The sequence below is a fragment of the Psittacula echo genome, assembly GCF_963264785.1.
Source record: "Psittacula echo genome assembly, chromosome: 4".
Lineage (NCBI taxonomy): Eukaryota > Metazoa > Chordata > Aves > Psittaciformes > Psittacidae > Psittacula > Psittacula echo.
In genome coordinates this window covers 105,504,746-105,525,894 of record NC_137738.1, presented here as the reverse complement: position 1 = coordinate 105,525,894, position 21,149 = coordinate 105,504,746, and the positions used below count along the sequence as shown (strand labels likewise).

The window sequence follows — 21,149 nt, the reverse complement described above, 5'->3', positions numbered from 1 at the left end:
GGTTTCTTCCTCCCCCTAAAGCTAGCGGATTCTCAATCCTGACTGTTTCTGACTATAGTTAAATTCCTTATCATTACCATGAACTCAGAAAACCTTTGAAGCAGAAAACACTGATGATGAGTAAAGTCCAGTGGCCTCAGCATAGGGTTGACAAAGAAATTTCTTTGTCATTTCTTGAGAAAGTGTAATTTTTTTCACAAAAATGTCTTATTTTTTTAAAAAAAATCATCCCTTCTTTACTGATTTTCTTAAGCTGATTAACAACACACTCAAAGTGAATGACTTCAGTTTGGAAATACTCCTTCCAAGTTTCCAGTGAGTGGTAGTTTCACTGCCTTATGTTCTCATTGTCTTCTGTGCATGGAGATCTTGGACAAACTGTATTTCATCTCATTATTGGTGTTGAAATGTGTTGCTCTTTGCAAGCAAACCAACTCAAATGCTCAGGAAGATTAATGGTATCATTTTCAGGAATATTTGGGGCTTGAGGAAAAAAGTATTGATGGTTTTCACACAAATATGTTCTAGGAAGAAAATTTGAATGCTGAAATATTTTGCTGTAAACATACATAATCTAAGGAAAATTTGCGAGCTTGAAAGACAAAAAGATGAAAGTAAACATCGGCCAAGAAAAATATGCTTAGCCTATATATGCAAACACAGTGGATCTGACCACAGTCCATAGAAAAAAAAAGGACTGAAACAAGCTCTGAATTTGGGCAATTGCAGTTATAAACTTAAGATAAACATCATTATTGTCACCTGACAGGTGCAGATGTTTTTGTGTCTTTTTTGTGTTTTTCCTTAGATACTCCCACAGTGTTGGAGAAGGATGGGTGAATGGCCAAGGTCTGCCTTTGAGTGCTCTGGTGGCACTGATTAGCAGAAGGGTTGTTGTTCAAGGAAATGTCACGATGGAGAGGATGTCACATCTCAGGCAGTGTGTAAAAGCAGGTGTTACAATAGGTGAGGAGGTCTTTTCTCACATAAATGTACTGAGAAGTAGAATAGTTCCATTAAAATCACATTGTGGTGCTACTGTGTATTAGAACTCTTTCGTGATAACATAACATTGAGACATACCAATGCCAGCAAAGTGAGTTTATCGTTCCAAACATTGTTTGACATTGAAGTGTGAAATCTCGAGAGCTGAACTCCCTTTCATGGTAATATCTCAGATGTATTATTTTCACACTGTTGTTTCAAGCCATCTTGGGAAAGACCCTTTAATTTTGCCTGAGCCTAAGGGTGTAGAAAAGAAAGTACCTTCTGAAAACATGTTTCAGTGTACATAATACATTAAATTTTTAATTGTGTTTACTGTTAAGTCACTTTAAAAAGAAGGAAAAACAAACCAGCCCTATGCTGTTTGTACTCTTCAGTGTAAAATATTGAGATGTTGTTTCGTATTTAGGGATACCAATAAAAAATAACAGGTGATGGTTTCTTGTAGCATATAGTAACAAATGTCAGGTATTTTGGTTCTCCTTTAGTTTTACCTGTATGATACACCATGAAATTTGACAGGTGGCTTCCTGATTTACACCAGCTGATGAAAAAGCAGAATCAGACACAGCAATTATAATTTAAGGAGAGTTAGGTTATCTGGCAACCCAGGTGTAAGGTTTCCTTTAAAATAAAATGCCTTGGACTTTCAGACTGTGACACCAGACTTCATTTGATATCCAGCAGCCAACTGCTTATATTACTCATGGATTTATGGTCCATTTTCTGTGGAACTCATAAATATATTCTGAAATATGCTAAGTGTTTGAGGGTTTTATTTGAGTTAAAGGATAGGGGGATTTTTCAGAGGAGTCACCAGAAGATGAGTGAGCAGTGTTTTTTGTGGTTAATTTACCTTCTTTGAAAGAAAAATGAACATTACTGAGCATAAGCAGGCAGTGCTGGAATTTGAGATCCCCTCTGAGCTTCCACTGAACAAGCCCAAGGTGCTCATTCATAGCCTGAATCCCCTCATACTAAAATATCCCAAGCACACATCTGTGGAAGGATGTCTTTGAGGAACGTTGATGCCTTCCCTAGCCCTGTGACTTAGTTTCCTTGTCTTTAGGAAAGCGTTAATAAAAGCTCCATATCCATCTGCAGGGAGAGTCAGTAGAGTGAGAGTTTTAAAGAAATTTCAAAATGTTCTCATTTCAGTTTAGTTCAGTACATCCGTGCCAAATCCCCTTTTCTGGAACCTCACCCACAGTAAATCAATGTCAAATCCATCTTTCCCATGCATAGGACTATTTAAAATTGAACACAAGAAACTTTCCAAGGCATAAAACTACCACAGCTTCCTGCTGGTTTTAATATATGTTCCTCTAAAAATGTCTAGACTCTTAGGAAAGGAACCATGAGGATATTTAAAGGGAGTATCTAATATGCTTGCCTGTGGCTATTTGTCTTTGGTCCCATGTTTTAGATCACTGCTGAACATCTTACTGAGCCAATGTGGTGGGTCCCATGATGTTTGTTGAGTCACCCTGCACATCCTGTGGTCACCACAGAGAAGTAACACTGACAGCTCACACCTGGTTGTATTCTAGGTGGCTCCAGGTGTCAGTACAAGCGAAGCGAGAGGCATCTGGGAGCTCGGGACCTGGGGGCCATCCTGGTTGTAGAGGCCTTCCAAGGGGAGGCAAGTCGGCTTCAGGTGGAAGGGGTCCAATTCCGCCACATGGGCCAAGCGTTTCGACAGCACCGCAGTGCCCTCACTGTTGCCGGCAGCGCAAAGATGGCAGGTGAGTCGGGCCTGAATGATCTCATGTGTTCACCTTTTCCTGCCCGAAGCTGGAGCAGATGTCCTCAAAACCTGCTCAGCTCTCTGGTTAGATGACAAAGTGGACTAGTAAACATGAGAAAAATTCATCTGTAGTCTAAGCCCAAGTGAAACTTGATAGAGTGCTTAAAGGTACTTTAGCTCCTTTGCATCTCTGGCCAGCTTCTTCCTAAAATAATATTTCATTTTTATTCCACACCTCTGAGTTGGCATACTACTTCTAGCTCTGGAAATGAACGAGCTAATATATTGTGAGAGAGCCCAGAGGTGGCTCAGGGCTGTGTGGTTCCATAGACCAAAATTTAATTCTGTCACCTGAAGATTAAGGAACAGATTAAGTTCTTTTGATTTTGTCTGTGGTAAGTGCAAAATTCATCCCTGTGGATGTGGCAATGAGGGCTCTGAAGACTGGTGGTTATAGGATCAAATTAGGTGGGCTCAAATAATGTTTTAAGGATACTGTATGGGGCTTCTGCCTCCAGCTAAGCCACCCTTTTGCCTTTCCTATGCCATGTTTGTTACTGTCTGAGAATCTTGGCTTCCTGGTGTCAGAAGGCAGCACTGGCCATAAGCCTGGAGTATAGTGGGCATGTCGTCATTCCTGGCTAGAAAAGGTGTACAAAATAGCTGCCTTGTGCTCATTGCCTTTCTGAGATATCCTTCTTCTCCTTCAATCCCACTTCAATCACCCATAACTTCAATCAACTCATAACATACTTTGACTGTGGGAACCTACTCTCTCCTTTCACTGGATCCCCTCCTCCTTCCTCAGAATAGTGGGCCTTCTCCATTAACCTATTTCTGCACTCAAGGTCCCATTCCCCTACTGTGCTCATCTCACCAATTCCTGCCTGTTGGAATTGCTGGAATGAGTACAGGTGGGCAGCTGAAGCCAAAAGGATTAATTACACATCATCAATGACAAGCTACTATAAAATTCTCTCAACCCTCAGTCTACACTGTGCTTTTTGCTCACAACACTCATTTCTTTCCAGACTCTTACATACGCGGCTGTTGTGTTTTGGACTCCTTTGGACAAGGACTCCATCTGACTGGGATCTCAAACCTTAGTGTGGACAGTAATGTTTTCTATAACATTTCAGGCCATGGGCTTCTGCTGGGTAAGTGAAGTAGGAAAATATTAATACATGTAACAACATGCACTGATTGCCATTTTCATGAAATGCTTTTGGAGGAAAGAACAGCAGATCCTTAACTGCACCCTGAGAACTTTAATCAGATCATCAGCATTTTCTCGTATCGGTGAATCTGGAATAAAGCTGCCATGATTCCACAGGCAACTTCTTGCAGCTATTTCCATTCAACCATCCACTCTGTTTCCTCAGGTCAGTCTTTACTTCATCTGGATCCTTTTTTTAAAGTGTACAAGTGAAAGATGATTTTTTTTCAGTGGATTGATTTATCTGCCTTTGGAAGAGCACCATTACACAATATTTAAGACCCCAGTTCAGTGAAGCATTTAAGAACATACTTACCTTTAGCTTCAGTCATTTGACATAGAAGATAATGGAGTGAAAGCATATGTTAAAAGTTAAGCAGAGGATTTAGAGCTTAAATAAATGGGAGCTTGGAGCAACAAAAATGTTAAACAACAAAATATTTCTCCTAACTAACCATCAGGAGACTGACTTGCAACATCTTCTGCTGGGATCTCATGTTGCCTGAATACCTAAAGATATAGCTCAATTTTTGTTTTCCATCAGAGATGGAATAAAAATGACCAATTTTAAGATAAACAGAGGGGGGGAAAAAAGCCTTCAGTCTTGATCCTGCAGTTCTACACATGCAGCGAGTCCCTATGCTAGGTCCTGTGCATAAACGTAATGAGAGGTGATAGATTATGATTTAAACAGCGGAGACTATAAAATGAGAGAGATCGTACACATCTTGCAGATTAAGAGAGCTGTCTCAGAGAGCTGCAACTACTTGCCCAAGGTGATGCAGAGAGCCCTTGTGGCCCTGGGGAAGCAGAACAAGATCTCCAACATGCCAGCATGCCTTGGTTTACTCGTGCTAGGACATGTGTCTGAGTTAAAGGACTGTGGGCTGAACTAAATGTTTCCACTGAGGTTTTAGCCTGAATACACCTTATCCCCAGATGTCTTTAATGGCTTCACTGCCAGCAGCTCCAGAGGGTCTGATGGATGAATTTATATATCATTTTGTTGCCTGTGAAGGAATATTTATTATAGCTGACTATTTGCAGCACCAGAATTGGACTCCTTCAGTGATTTCATCTAAAACCCTTATTTTCAGGAGGTTTGCAAGACAGTCATAAAAAGTTGCTCTGGGCTTAAAATTAATTGACACACCAGGTCTCAGCTTGGAAGCCAAGACCTTTTATGTCACCTCGAAAGCCTATATCGCTATCAAAAGGACTGCTTTAGGATCCTGTTCATGCTTTGGTAGTGGCAGTGTTTGTAGTAAATACAGCCTGGAAAGAAAATACTTCCTAAATGGATCTTGTTCCAAAACTGAAGAAAGGCTCAGAAGACAGAGAAGAAGGCTAAAAATAATAAGTGACACCCACAAAACCAAAGGACATAGGGTTTCTTGTGTTGTAGCTTACATTTAGGGTAATAATGATTGGAGAAGGGATCTATACTTGGATTAGAACTTGAGCAGGTATATTTGCAGATAATAATTTATATTTGGTAAACAAAACTAAACAGGTTTTGCTTGCTCCTAGTGTGGGACAAACAGAGATGTTCCACTTTGTACACTGCTTCCAAAACACTAGAGTAGTGGGAGTTGTGTTCATGTCTCCTGGTTTGGACTTGATTTGTATGGGACCGTTCACTTTTTGCTGTTTGGTGGCACATTTCTTTATGCTGTAATTTAAACAGATATTTCTGGTTTCAGTTATTATTATTATTTCTTACTTTAAGACTGTTACTAGATCTGGGGCACCACCATGACTCTGAGTTGTATGATCAATTGGTTGATTGATTTTTCCTTTATCTTCTCATATTTCATTGTTTAGGGGGGGAAACCTCCCACTTGTGTGCAGAGCTGTACCAGGTGCTTTTAAGTCTATCTAGAAATTTTCTAACAGGTAAGCAATATAGTGGATGGAGACACAAGAGATGAGATAGATAGATAGATAGATAGAGAGATAGATAGACAGATAGACAGACAGGACTTTTAATTCTAGTACTGCCAGAAGCAGACCTGCATGTGCTGTGCATAGGTGAGCTGCTTCTCCATTATGAATCTCTCTTTTTCCAATTGTAAATGTGCTTTATAGTATCCTTTTTATCAATTTCTCCATAAACCTGTGGTACAGTATGTCTGGTGTTGTATTCATATATAGCACCTGGTACAGGGTCTTGTGCATACTGAATTGTGGAATCACTGTCTCTGTTGCTTCCTTGTAGAATGTGTTATAGTATTACTTTCCCTGATTGTTTTTATCTTGTTAAAGTCTAAGCTTTTTGTGTCGGAAACTGGCTTTTATCATGTTTACAATGTTGATCAGCTCTTGATTGTGGCTTCTGACATTTCTGAAGAGCACAGCCTTTCCTTTTCCATGCTGGGCACCACTGTGGTGAGCTGTTTTTTAATTTCTTTCTTAAAGGAGAGGGACTGGAAGAGGGGAACAGTGTCAATAACAACATAGTGATTAGCCTTTCTGGAACCGATGGCTTATCCAACATTGAGACACTGTCACCAGCAGGGATCTACATCAGGGCTCCTGCCAACCACATCAAGGTAAGGACTACAGGTATAAAAAGAAACATTTCCTTTCTAATCAAAGATATTAGGAAGATAAGGAGATTCATTTATCTGGGAGATCATATACACAGCATTTCATTCTTGGCTGAGCTGTCAGAAACTGTGCTTGTGGTGGGATATTAAAACAAGTGCATATTACAAAATAAATTATATTCACAGGCAAATTTAATACTGAAAATTTTACCACACTTGAGTGGGACAAAATATTGCAGTGATATCCTTCATCCTGGGATACTTTGTTTTTTAATACTCATGGATTCAGAAAAACTGGGAAAATGCTTAGGCTCAGCTTCTTTAGAATTAAAAAAAACCCCACCAAAATAATCTCAATTTTAATGGACTGATGACAAGCACATGAGCATTCAGCTATATCAAATGTGCCCCTGTCTGAATATAAAATGACAACTTCTGTACAGTCCAAGATTTACATTTCAGGGTGAGAAGGCGAATGTGTTCCTTGTTCTATGAAAATGACATTGATTTTAAAAGAAACTAAGCTTCTGTTTTCTAAATAGTGATAAAGCATTGAACTCTCAAAAAGCCCTCACATCAAAAAGTTAAGTGCAGTAAAAATCTTTTTATTCACTAATTCTCTGATGCTTTCTTTTAGTTCATACTTTTTTGTCTTGTTCAAGTCGCTTACATTTTAGAATAAAGAGTTACTTGTAAGTGTTTCACGGAAAAAAATATGATTTCAAACCATTAATCCTTCTCAACTATTTTAAATCTGGAATTTCATTGAAACTGACCTTTCTTAACACAGTTTCAGTTGTGAAAAATGCAGATTTTCATTAAAAAAATAAATCCGAACCTGTTCTATTACTAACCCACCGAAACCAAATCAGTTATTAACTGTATGTGAAGACCTGGTTGCCCCTGGGCTTCTGCTCCAAGAAGAAAGAATTGCACATAAATTTGAAGGTGAAAAAGAGACCAACACATTTCGTGTGTTAGAATGAAGACGATATTACTTAGGAAGCAGGAGAGAACTTTCTGCAATTCCCTCAAGGGCATATTTATCATTTTTAAGACCATCAAATATGGTTAAAAAAAACAACAACTAGGCAGAATCACATGAATTTCAGCTCTGCTAAACACAGACTTTTGTACTATCATGCACTGACTTACCCTGGAGCTGTCTACTTGATTGCCATTGGCTCAGTTTTTGAAAAGGTTTGCTTCAATTATCTCTGTGAGTACGTGTGAAATGACTGTGGTTGGTTTTTAGCACATTTGTTTAGCTCTCTCGGTTCACATGTCTTCACAGATAACCCCAAAGCAGCATCTGTGGCTGCGTACCTGAACACTGGCGTTAAGTCTGCTCTCCAGAGGTGTGCTACTCAAGGCAGAATAACAGATGGCCCTTGAAGGGTTGCTGATAAACCTCATTGTCATCGGTCTCTCAGAGTGGGCTATTTGAGGCGTTTCAGCAGCAAAAGAAAAATATGAGGATGTTACCTAGCTTAAAATTGTTTTTAGCTGCACTTACTCTTCTACAGCATCTAGCAGTGCTCAACAAAAGACGTGAAAGGACATGGATATTAAGAGAAAAATTCACACTTCTTCCAGGCAAGACACTTGTGTCTTGTGGACTTTTTCTTAGTACAGTATTAATCATTAAATGCAAGGGATATTGGTCCAAGGCCAGCAACATGATGTTACAGAGTTTCAGCACCTTTTAACTGGTTGAATGGCTCAAGAACTGGACATTGCTTTCTAGGTAATTTAATAAGGAGGTCTGAATGGGAAAGGCTCATCTTCTCATTCCCTGGTTTCCAGGCCATGAAATGGAACATAGAATTTTCCTCCTCTAGATTTTAATGTTAAGTGATAGGTTTTGTGTTTGTTTGGTGAGTCCTTCAATAATATTTTCATAACTACTCAATTTACTTGGGAGCCTAAATTTGCATGGGTGACTGAAGAGCTAAAATTTGCTTGAAAATTGGTGGTCTCCTAAGCAGCATTGAAACTGGAACAGCAGTCATTCAAACCTGAGCCTGCAAAGACATTCGGAGACCCAGTTCCCACTGGTTTCCATTTGACTTAAGCTCTCAAGTGCATTTGTGAAAAAGGCTGTTAGATAAAATTTTATACTCATATAGTATAAGTGGAAAATAGTTATTACAAGATTAGTTTGTGTTAGGGTTTTTTTTTAGTAAAGTATGGAAGCCCTGGTTATTAATTTTTAGTGTCTTAATACAATTTCATTAGTAGACTGGTTTCTTGACTTTTAAATGTTAGCAGCATGAAGAACAGAAGATGCTGCTCTTTGATATTGGCTCTTTTGTCACTGAAATGCGTGCCATATAGCCCTGGTTTTCTTTTTGTGTGCAGGAATAGAAAACGTTTTTTTATCTTTTCCTCTTGGCTCCCTTGGACCCACTGGGTCTTGGACCTTTCATATAGCTTCCTATTCATAAACATTCAATGACTTTAAATCCCAGAGCCAGCACGCATATAACAACATACAGACTGGGTTTAAGAAATTCGACAAACATCCTCCCTTTCCTTTCTTGCTGTGGTGTTGAGGACCAGGAAACAGCTTAAATGAATTAATAGGGTGGAGACCAGCCTGTGTTTCCATGTCAGAGGAGTCACTGATGGTCACGCTGTTGACAAATGAGTTTGTCTCCCAGTATCACTCAACCTAGCCATTTTCCACAGTACTAAAGAGGGGAAGCTGCATCTGTTCCATGTCAATTTTTTCTCAGCATTTCATCCCTACTGAGATCTTTTCTAAAACCATCTGCAAGGTGAGCACACATTGAAGAGAGCCCATTGGGGGTACCTCTTGCATCCTGCCAGGTTTTGAAACTAGGGGAGAGGTGCTGGGTGCACTCTCTAGAGCTTTTATGTCATCTTTAATGTCAACAGTTTGAGTTCTGGCTATCTAAAAGAAATTCACAAAATATTTACATTAGCAGTATTGTACAGTTAAGAGACACTTAAAATGTCAGCCACTTTATTTTACTGACTTGCAGTGAACACCTGCAGGTATTTGGCATGTTCAGGAAGGTAATTTCTCTCTGGAATTTTGGTTGCATGGACTTTCGTAATACACTACCTTCCACAAAGAATTGATTTCCACACAAAATTCCTTGCTTGCCTAAAACCCCTGCCCTCCAGCCACTAGCTGGCTGAATAAATATGCAGGTTTTTCCTTATGAATCATCTGTAGAACACGGGATTGGAATCACAAGTAAAAGATCCTGCAAATAATGTGACTGGACTGCAGAAGTATTTTGTTAAAGGAAAAGGGTCTGTGGCTGTGCTTTCAGAAAAAGCAGCAGTTTTACCAGCGGATAGACAAAGCAGTGCTTTGGATATTGATAGTTTGTTACTTGACAGATGTCAGAGATCACAACTGCAGGGAACACACTTGGATGGGTCAGAAGAAAGTAATTCGTATATGAAGGCTTTCACCTCTAGGTCACCAGGCTCAGCTTTGATTTGGACCATAAGAGACCAAAAAGTCATTAGTGTTTTAACACTGTCCAGTGACTATGAATGGCAGTGGTGGGTGTTAGTCCTGATCTTAGAGAACAAGCTTTTCTTACAGCTGAAAGAAAGATCATCTTAGAGTCCCCTTGGAGAACTGAATAGCTCCAGAGAACAATTGATCTTATCTAAGGATAGACCAGAAGAATTGCCCTCTGCCTCATGCAGAAGAATTGCATGTGCCTTATTTTTTTCCTGGAAAGGGAGCCTAAGTTTACCAGTCTGGACTTTAGCATAAAATTTTTACACATCTAAGGTAGGTGAGAGGGATTGTGCTTAGATGTGCATGTGAAAACATTGCTACACGGGCACCATCCAAAACCATCTAGGTTTGGCTGCTGTCCAAATGAATCAGGTAAGAGAAGTTTATTTCCCTAGAGTAGAAAAGCTCCTAACCCACTGTATATAACTCAAATAACTCACTTGCACTAGACTGGGTTGCTTCAAGTCCTGTCCAACCTGGCCTTGAACGCTGCCAGGGATGGGGAGCCACAGCTTCTCTGGGCAACCTGTGCCAGGGCCTCACCACCCTCACAGTGAAATTTTCTGTCATTTGTTTCTATTGAAACAAATTGTCTATTGCTTCTATTCTTGAGAACAGTTTTTTTGAAGACTGGCGCAGGAACAGAGTAAAACAGGACAAGACTGAGGACACAGAAGCAAGATACCAGTTTCTACCAGCCAGACTTATCAGACTTTGAATGGATTTCAGCTGCAATTTTAATATGGGTTTTTCTTAAATTTATTTTAATTTCCAGAAATCTGTGGTAAACTTTTTTCATAGTCACATATGTTTCTCTGCAGGGTAACACAGTGTGTGCTGCTGGGTATGGCTTTTTGTTTCATCTTTCCCCTGAGGGACCATCCAAAATGCCTCTCCTGTCCTTCAGTAAGAATGTAGCTCATTCCTGCACAAGGTACTTGGGGATTTCTGGTTAAAGAGATTTTCCTTCAGTGCATAGTAATGTTAATGTTGACTGCAGTGGTGACCATAAAAGGCTTTTCCCCTCCTTTCAGGATTTTCTTTTTTCCCTAATTTTGCGCGATTTTAGGGCTTGCTCTCTTGTAAGCAAAGTTCTCCACAGCAGAGCAGAATCAGTGTTTGATAGCATATAGCTCGGCTGTTTTTCAGGGCCTGATCACGAATGGTTTCCTAGAATATTCAGTGCACAAGCCCAGTTTGTTAACTTTCACTATTTCCCTGTGCTGTTAATAAGCTCCTCCAATTTAGCACCTCGTTTAAATGATCCTGATGTAGTTTAAGGTGCCACATTTAACACGTTTCCTCATCAACCATTTAACAGCAAAGCACTGAAGCATGTGCTCATGTGTTGAATTGAAAGCTCATTTTAAAGTATACCAGACGTTTTGATCTGAAGAGGGTGGCATTCAGAAGAACAGGCACATGATTTCTTTCTTACACTCCTCTTTGAACATCTCCTTCATGCCACCATTTGAGACTTGACACTGGCTTATACAACCTGGAGTGGTATTTCTTACCTCAAGATGCTTCATATCATAGCAGCATGAACACTCAGCTATTAGAATTTGGCCTCTAATTAAGTAGATTGAAGCGACTAATCACTTTGTAGTCCAATGGCATAAAAAGTGCTGTTTGGATGTCAAATGTTATATAGAACAGTTGTTCCTGCAGCATCCAGGAATGGCAATTTACTAGAGCTTTTTCCTGTACTTCCATAAAAGAGGAACGATAGTAAAAATATACGTTGTATTTAAAGTCAATGGACAGAATCACCAAAATTTCAGGAAATTTGGATATTAATCTCAGAGAAGGTCAAACCAAGGGGCTGCGTTCAGGGAAGTGCACCTTTAGGATGCACACCAAGTTGAAGGAATCCAAGGTATGGAAAAACCTTATCTGTCCAAATTCATGTCAGGCTTATCTGAAGGTGATGGTGATTGAAAGCTCATAAGCTTCTCTGGCATGCTTAGACCTCTAAAATAAATATTGCTATCCACCAGGTTTTGATTTTGGATTAAATGGTAAAGTCTCAGTCAGAGAACTGTTACAGATGTAAGATTCTGGATATTGAAATGATTAATAAGAAAATCTGCTCATGAATACAGGTACTGTAAAGAAACAGTCTCCTTTGCGTTCTTTCTTAAACAGGTATGGGTTGCTGGTATATCCAGAGTATTTGCCAGACAGCCCAAACAGACCTGTTCAGTTCAACAGCTTCAGAGCCTGGAGCTGCCAAGGTGGAGCACAGGTGCGTTTGTCCTGACTGACCTCTGCAATGCTCAGGATCTTTAGAAGTATATGACCTCTACATTGACGTCAGCTTTTGTATCTGTATGTCCATGTCCCTCAGATGAAGGCTTCTAGTTTGGTGATTAAGCCAGAAACACAATTTCTGTGAGTTCTTCCTGCTTCAGTGCAGAATCAGTGCTGCTTTCATCAGCAGCCAGTGTCCTCTGTAAGCAGCTAGCATCTTTCTGCCACTATAAACACAGAATCATAGAATGGTTCGGGTTAGAAGGGACTTTAACAATCATCTAGTTCCAACCTCCCTGCCATGGACACAGACACCTTCTACTAAATCATACAGCCAAAAATATCCTCTCAGTGCATCTGAGCTCTTCTTAGAGATTGCACTTGATAGAGGATCTGTTGCCTTCATATAGCTAATGGTTTCCACAGGATTTTTTTCACCCATGTTAAAAATTTGCTCCTTTTTTCTTTGTTGTTGTTGTTATTTTAATTTTTACAGCTTCATTTCACAGCAATTGTAGCCTACCATCACAGAATCATAGAACCATAGAATGGTTTTGGTTGAAAGGGACCTTAAAGCTCATTCAGTTCCAACCCCCTGCCATAGGCAGGGGCACCTTCCACTAGACCAGGTTGTTCCAAGTCCCGTCCAACCTGGCCTTGAACACTGCCAGGGATGGGGCAGCCACAGCTTCTCTGGGCAACCTGTGCCAGGGCCTCACCACCCTCACAGGGAAGATTTTTTGCCTATCACTGATTAAAAAACCCACACCAGGCTTTATTATCTGATATTTTCTTCCCAGTGCTTGGAGGATCTGATCCTTTTAACACCTGTTTGATGACCTGAACTGATTGTATGTGTTTCTCTGTAAGGCGTGTTCTATAGTCTAACCCATTTTACAGCTCTTCTTTTGAAGGTGTCTAATTGTTCAGTGTGGGCTTTCTTTTCAAGCTGGTGCATTGTCTTTCTGGAAAAGCTTATTTCTATGAAAAGAAGTAAAATGAAAGGATGCTTTGCAGTTTTGTTTTTGTGTTTTTCTTAGTTTAGCTTGCAATTTCTTTCTTTGTTACTGACCTAGCATACATGAATAACAGTTTTTTCTGCTTCTTTCCATGGACACCCTCTAGGAACAGTCTTCTCGCTGTTAGATCACTGAAAGCAATACCTCTGGTTATTTTCAAAGCATCTTTCTGCTACAAACATTAACATCTTTACCTTTCTATTCTTTCCAGTAATAAATCCTAAAATATTTAAAGCACTTGTACCCTATTACTGAATCTCAGTTTTGATTTTTCTTGCATACTATTCCTTTTCTCTTTTAACACAAAAATAAGTTGACAGTATATAAAGAATTTTGTAGTGATAGGACAAGGGGTAACGGGTTCAAACTTAAACAGGGGAAGTGTAGATTGGATATAAGGAAGAAATTCTTTACTGAGAGGGTGGTGAGGCACTGGAATGGGTTGCCCAGGGAGGTTGTGAATGCTCCATCCCTGGCGGTGTTCAAAGCCAGGTTGGACAGAGCCTTGGGTAGCATGGTTTAGTGTGAGGTGTCCCTGCCCATGGCAGGAGGGTTGGAACTAGATGACCTTAAGGTCCTTTGCAACCCTAACTATTCTATGATTCTGTGATTCTATGATTTTTAATTAAAAGCAGAAATAAGAAATTAAGGGGAGATGCTCAAATACTGAATACACATTCAACACTTTCATGTGTTTTTGCACTTTCCCTATTATATTATAAGTAAATCATAATTATAAATCATACTTATTTTTCTAACTATTGTTCTTTTATTATGTTTTTATATAGATTTTCAGTAGCAGCAACCTTGAACTCCAAAAGTTCCAGATTTATGCTTGCAAAGACTTTGGCATTGACATTGTAGAAAGCTTGGGAAACACTTCTGTAGCTGATAGTGTTTTAGCTGGACACATTGGGAAAAAGGTAAGCACTACAGGAATTATTTCAATGTCTCTTAAGTTGCACAGTGACCCTTGAAACAGGAATTTGGAGAAAAAAGCAAGCAACCTGAAGAACAGCCGCTTCTCCATGGCAGCTGGTTTGTGTGTAAAGGTAAATAAGCCCAGCTCCAAGATGAGGTTTGGGCACTGATCTGTTTGGCTTGCCCTCAGCTGTCTTCCACGCCTTGGAAAAATGATGCCTTCAGTGATGCTTTGAAGCATTCAGTGCCAGCTTGAATGGGACTTTGAGCAACCTGGTCTAGAGGAAGGTGTCCGTGACTTTAGCAGGTGGATGGAACTGGATGAGCTCTAAGGTCTCTTCCAACCCTATGACTGGAATGTGATTCTGTGATTCTATGATTCAGCAGCAACACCTGCAAGGGACATTAATTTGGTGATGAAGCAGAGAAACTTGGAGCATTGGCACCTCTCTCGTAACCTTCTAGAACAAACGATTTTGTTGCTTCTGCTGGCAGCAGCAGAAGAGAAAACGCATTTGATAACCTGGATCCTGCATAATTTTTCAGATGCTTCATTCATACCAGCTGATGGTTGAGTTGAAAAATATCAGTCACTGAGAAACCAGAGATTACATTCAGCACAAAAAATCCAGCATTTTTTTCCAAATACCTTTTAATTTCAATATGAAAATTTTGATGACTTTTTTAAAAACAAATTTGAAACAAGAACTCTGATTTTTTTCTATTTGAATTTAGAACTATTAAAAGGTTATATATTATACTACAGATTCATGTATATTCTTTATAAAACATCATTCAAAAGTAGAAAGAAAATCACACTTCTCTTCAACTTGGGAGCTGAGGGACTGTAGTTAGACAATTGTTAATTTTTTTCCGTACACGTGTGTTTTTACAAGATTGATGTAGAATCATAGAATAGTTAGGGTTGGAAAGGACCTTAAGATCATCTAGTTCCAACCCCCCTGCCAGGGGCAGGAACACCTCACACTAAACCATGCCACTCAAGGCTCTCTCCAACCTGGCCTTGAACACCGCCAGGGATGGAGCATTCACACCCTCCCTGGGCAACCCATTCCAGTGCTTCACCACCCTTACAGTAAAGAACTTCTTCCTTATATCCAATCTAAACTTCCCCTGTTTAAGTTTTAACCTGTTACCCCTTGTCCTATCACTACAGTCCCTGATGAATAGTCCATCCCCAGCATCCTTGTCGGCCCCCTTCAGATACTGGAAGGCTGCTATGAGGTCTCCACGCAGCCTTCTCTTCTCCAGGCTGAACAGACACAACTTTCTCAGCCTATCTTCATACAGGAGGTGCTCCAGTCCCCTGATCATCCTCGTGGCCTCCTCTGGACTTGTTCCAACAGTTCCATGTCCTGTTTATGTTGAGGACACCAGAACTGCACACAATACTCCAAGTGAGGTCTCACGAGAGCAGACTAGAGGGGCAGGATCACCTCCTTCGACCTGCTGGTCACGCTCCTCTTGATGCAGCCCAGGATACGGTTGGCTTTCTGGGCTGCGAGCGCACACTGAAGCCAGCTCATGTTCATTTTCTCATCGACCAACACCCCCAAGTCCTTCTCTGCAGGGCTGCTCTGAATCTCTTCTCTGCCCAACCTGTAGCTGTGCCTGGGATTGTTCTGACCCAGGTGTAGGACCTTGCACTTGGCATGGTTAAACTTCATAAGGTTGGCATCAGCCCACCTCACAAGTGTGTCGAGGTCCCTCTGGTTGGCATTCCTTCCCTCCAGCGTATCAAGAGAACCACACAGTTTGGTGTCATCAGCAAACTTGCTGAGGGTGCACTCAATCCCACTGTCAGTGACATGGTCTCCGAAAAACCTTGGAATTTTACAGAACCTGAATTTCTGAGAGAATTTTTTTTTTTAAACAAGATTTTCTAACATAAATTCCTATATAACTTTTACTATAATAAACAGGCACCATTTAACCATACTTAACTAGGTTTAGTTTAGTGATTTGAGAATAATCATGGGGAGCAACAGATTTGATTTGTATCCTATTTAACACTTCACTTTCCTCTGCTCTCTCATACCATCATCAGTCCACTTGGAAGACAAAGTGTTTCTTTTTTACTTGAGAAGAAAAAATGTCATCAAAATGTAGCATCTTTATGCAGTAAATATGATCTTTCATTATTTCTTTAGGCAGCTAGACAAAGTCCTTTGGGTGCTACCTGGTTGTTAACAGATTAATAACGTGGATAACAATGGAATTTTACTTACAACTAGCCACAGCTGCTTGTTCATGATTTTGAGGTCTTTTTTTTTGCCCTGTTCAGTTTTCTGTTGTTGTTTATGAAATTAATTTTCTCTCTGACTGACAGAAAAAGAGTTTTAAATGAGTTTTCTTTAGAAGCTCACAGATGAAACATCTGTAGTATGTCTATTGAAAGTATGTATCTCAGATCAAATCCTGGTTTCACCAGTCCAACCTTGCAGCATCCCAGTGACACAATGAATTTCTGTCAGACACCAAAGGGTGGATGTCTTTGTTTTTGCTTTGCAGGATCCATGGAAGGGCTCCAATGTTGTACTTGTTAAGAGATTTAGAGGCGCTCAGCTGTGCCTTGTTTCTTACGGTACCCCAGGGGGGTGATTATCTTTGATTATCTCATGATAAGAGCCTCCTTGTCATAATTTACATCTTAATTTATGTAATTCTCCCTTTAATAATGATGTCTCTTTAATATCAATTAAAACTTTATTACATTAATTTAAGGGGAACCTTGGATGTTCTTCTCTTCTAGCCCTTCCAGTTTCTGAAAGAAACACTTTAAACCAAGATTGTTTACTGAAAATATCAGGGCATTTAAAAACTGGGGCTTTGATCACTTAAATTTTTAGTGGCAGGGTTATATTTCAGGGCCTGTAAAATGAAGCGAAAGACTTTTGTTAGCTTCCTAGACATTCAGCAGCCTTCTCCATGCTTTCATAAAGCAGCTCGTCCTTGTGGAGCCTTTTGAGGAGAGGCATTCCTTCCTGAAAAAGCAGTAGGTCTGACACAGGTGGCATACCACAGGAAGGAGCTATTATTTCACACCCTTTTCCTATTTGCCATTTAAATAAAATAAAATAAAATAAAATAATTAAAATAATAATAATAAAAGAGAGAGGGGGTGGGGTGTAAAAAACAGGCAAGTGTAAGCAAAAACATAATAGAGATTTTCTGACTAATTTGTTAGCAGAAGCCAGGAATTTCTCCTTAACAGTGACTTCGAAGATGTCCTAAGGGCAAGGACCAGATGTTTAGGCCTCTGAGTGAAAAAAGTGATGGAGCTACTGTCTCTGAATGACACTGAAGAAATAATCTGCAAATTAGCAGTGACATGCACTTTCCCTGTGTCATGGCCTACAATCACCACAAAAGCTAGTTTTTCCATTGTGTTTGCAATCACTTAAACTTTAGGATACCTTGATGTTAGAATCATAGAATCATAGAACAGTTAGGGTTGGAAAGGACCTTAAGATCATCTAGTTCCAAACCCCTGCCATGGGCAGGGACACCTCACACTAAACCGTGTCACCCAAGGCCTCATCCAACCTGGCCTTGAACACCGCCAAGGATGGAGCATTCACAACCTCCCTTGTTGGGAAACTTTCTACTTCTTGCTCTGATAGACCCTGAAGTCAACTACAGCTTTGAAGAGAGCCTAGCTTAAATGCTTTCCCCCCATCCTAAATCACACAAGAGGGCTTTGAATATCAGCAGTCAGTTTTTTCTTAGAATAGAAATTAGAACAATTATCTTTGCAGAGAAGGGAAATTTCCTTCCTGCTGGACAAGACTAGGTAAAGAGGGCTGTAAGCAAATCTGCTCACTGTGCCTACCAGGCAGATTCTTCCTTTCCTCCCAGGGAACGTGCAATTTCCTTTCCCTTCAAATGTCCAACTGTAATTACTACACAACAACCTGGACAAAGCAAATAAGGCAATCACTGTTCTGAATGTAATACTACCACATACTGCAAATGGTGAGTTAAACAGATGTTACTTGTCAGGATTTGCAAAGCAATAGCTCAGATTTGTCCTTCAAACAGCATACATTGCCCCACAACCATGGTCTTGAGTACAGTCACATAATTGTGTCCCAGCTGCTGCATCCTGAACTCATTAGACTTGGAGATTCACATGGTGGTGTTTCCCAGTGCTCTTCATTTCTTCATTGCAGGATAGGACCTGTATGTCAGCAGGACTACAAACTCCCAAAAGATACCAGCTATTCATCTCCAACACAGCTTTCAGGAACTTTGATGCGAACACTTGCACAGCGATCAAGACTTGTTCTGGCTGCTACCTAGGGCAGGGTGAGTCTGACATACTTATTTAGCAGGGTTTCCACAGTCCCCAGCTTCATCATATTTCAGATTCAGATGTTTAGAAGTTCATAATTTTCACAGACAACCACTGATATTTCAGCTGAATCTTACAAAAAGCACCATATAATGACAAAGAGTACTGGCATAAAACTAGCATAGTTTTGCTTCTGTAGTCTTGTCACAACATTTGCTGTAAATGAATTATCAAGAGCTAGGTTTGGAGGTATTTGCATACCTGCTCTCCTTAGGTTTCACTGTATTAATAGTTTTCAGAAGTGTCACTCTCTATGGTTCACTTCCCCAACAGGGACAGATGATTAATAGTTCTTCCCCATTCACAGGGAGGTGGGGCATGAGACGATGATATGTAGATGTAAGATAAATGCTGTGCTATGTGTGTAGCTCAGATGAACTGAGAAAATTCCTGAGCTAGGCTTGTAGAGAGATGCGTAACAAGCAGTTTTCAACGATACTCACCTTCTTTAGCATGTGCATTTTATTGATATTGCTGGTGGGCTGAACCAGAGCTGCTTTTCTTGGAATTAGCTTTATCACTTAGTTGAAGCCACATATCACATATATTTTTAAGACAAAGGTAGCCTTATTTTTTCACTGATTTAATTTTCTCAGCAGAAGGTAGTTTTATACACTGACTTATTTTTGCTTCTTCATTTTGGGAAGTAGAATTTCTAGAGTGATGATTTCTTTAATAGCTATGACACAACCTCACAGAATTTCACCAAGCTGCTACCTCAGGCCAGCATAAACCTTAGGTGAATTTGCCTAAGATAATGTGTAAGCTAAGCATCCTTTTGAGCTTTGAAGAAGAGTTATCCGAAAGGTCTTTGAAGAATGTTCCAATTGCAATTACCTCTTAAATATATTTTTATATAAATGAATACTGCCCTACAAAGCATGACAGAGAAAAAGACTTCAGGAGGAGAGATCAAAGGACAGGAAGAATAGTAAAATCTGACTTACAGAGGCTACAACTGAGAATAGGATAATCGAATAGGAATCAGTGTGGTGCATGAACATTCATGCCAAAGCTGCCTTGTTATGGTCCATGGGGCAATGATTTTCTGACATTTCTGGAAATATTAATGTGTTCAAAAACTTCCTGTGCTTTAACCCCCATGAATATTCCTCCTTTTTGTAGCTGTCTGTGTCACGGTAATGGAAAGATCCTTCAACCATACTTTTCAGCCAAGCTTTGTTGTGTCAGGTACTGTACATGTGCACACAAGTATATTTACACACACAGAAACAGTCTTTATCTCTAAAGAACTTATCTTATAAACAAAGCAGAAAGGATCTATAAGAATCACTGTTTTGGCTGTTTTGGAGACTGTTAACTTTTGGCAATGGGACTTGTGAAGAAGTGTTTGGAGTCACTGGGGAGATGCCGGTAGGACCAGGACCAGCACCTGGATCAGAGAATATGTAACCACAATTACTGTCACAACAGGTTGGACCTGTCCATAGTAATGACAATTCCTGCAAATATCTCTATTTATCTGTTTATTTTCCTGAATGTCCCCTTCTTGTTGACTCAGCAGACATTTTTCCAAAGTGAAGGTGAAATGAAGCTGATTTCTTTTTCTCCAGAGGTAACTTGACGTCTTGAGGAGGTCAGTCTGTTTCTGAAATGCTGCTTGTTCCTTCCAGGTGGGTTTACAGTCAGAGCGGAACGTCTGACCTTCATCAACTCACCTTTCCAAGTGTCCTTTCCCTTTCCTCATTCTGCCATCCTTGAGGATCTGGATGGCTCTGTCACGGGGCAGAAAGGAAGTCATCTCCTCCCTTCCACAGATGTCCTTGCGGTATCTTGCACAGCCAGTGCCAACTTCAGTCAAGCCTCTGGCGGCAGTGTTTGTGGCAGTGACCTTGTTTTCCACCGTATGTCTCTTCATTTGTAAGTAACCATTCCACTTACAAAAAGTCGGCATGGGTGTTCCTTGCTAATGTTATGTATTGAGCTGCTACCTCTGGACACAGTCCCAGGACTCCTGCCTCTCTGCTGGATCCTAAACCAAGTTAAAAGCCTGAGCACTGGCATACATCAGCTCATGTTGTTGTCCATATGTTCTCTGGAGCTGGTTTTATTCTGGCTACGTTTTTCTCACCCAGATAGTTCTCAGGCATGGTTTCAGACATAGCAGGAGGACCACCCCCAGCTGTCAATTTGGATGTAGGCATCATGGTTTTAGGAATGAACTTAGTTGCATAGACAGCTATGAGAATTATGCATGCCAGTTGGCCTCCAGGCCAGAGAACAGTCTTTGACTTATTTTATTTATTAATTTAGATACAACTTACCAAGTTCAATCTTTTTCTGATATTCTCAGCAAGCTACTTATCTTTCTTATCTTGATATATTATCTATAGTCTTGATTCCTGACCATAGGTAATTCTGCCTGTGTTAGGAGGACCTTGAAGTGAAGGCTGTAGTGTGTTGCTGTTTTGACGCTCTCTGAATTACCAGGGGTATATAAACTGGCCTTTGCAAAAAAGAGTCCAGCTCAAGGTAGACACTGATGCTCAAAGTGAGGTTGATGACCAAGCCCCAAACAATCAGAGATTTACTGGG

At 40.2% G+C, this 21,149-nt stretch overlaps 1 protein-coding gene across 1 annotated transcript in view; it reads left to right on the top strand.

Annotated features, from left to right (window-relative positions):
* Positions 1-21,149, top strand: part of PKHD1 (PKHD1 ciliary IPT domain containing fibrocystin/polyductin) — a gene marked incomplete at both ends in the record, with an annotated part of 251,755 nt that overhangs the window by 117,716 nt on the left and 112,890 nt on the right. Inside the window, 9 exons of the mRNA XM_080615087.1 lie at positions 809-966; positions 2,556-2,750; positions 3,784-3,909; positions 6,387-6,520; positions 10,847-10,959; positions 12,174-12,273; positions 14,086-14,220; positions 18,412-18,547; positions 20,228-20,474. Of these exons, the coding sequence (XP_080471213.1) occupies positions 809-966; positions 2,556-2,750; positions 3,784-3,909; positions 6,387-6,520; positions 10,847-10,959; positions 12,174-12,273; positions 14,086-14,220; positions 18,412-18,547; positions 20,228-20,474 (1,344 nt within the window). The remainder of the gene's footprint in view (positions 1-808; positions 967-2,555; positions 2,751-3,783; positions 3,910-6,386; positions 6,521-10,846; positions 10,960-12,173; positions 12,274-14,085; positions 14,221-18,411; positions 18,548-20,227; positions 20,475-21,149) is intronic.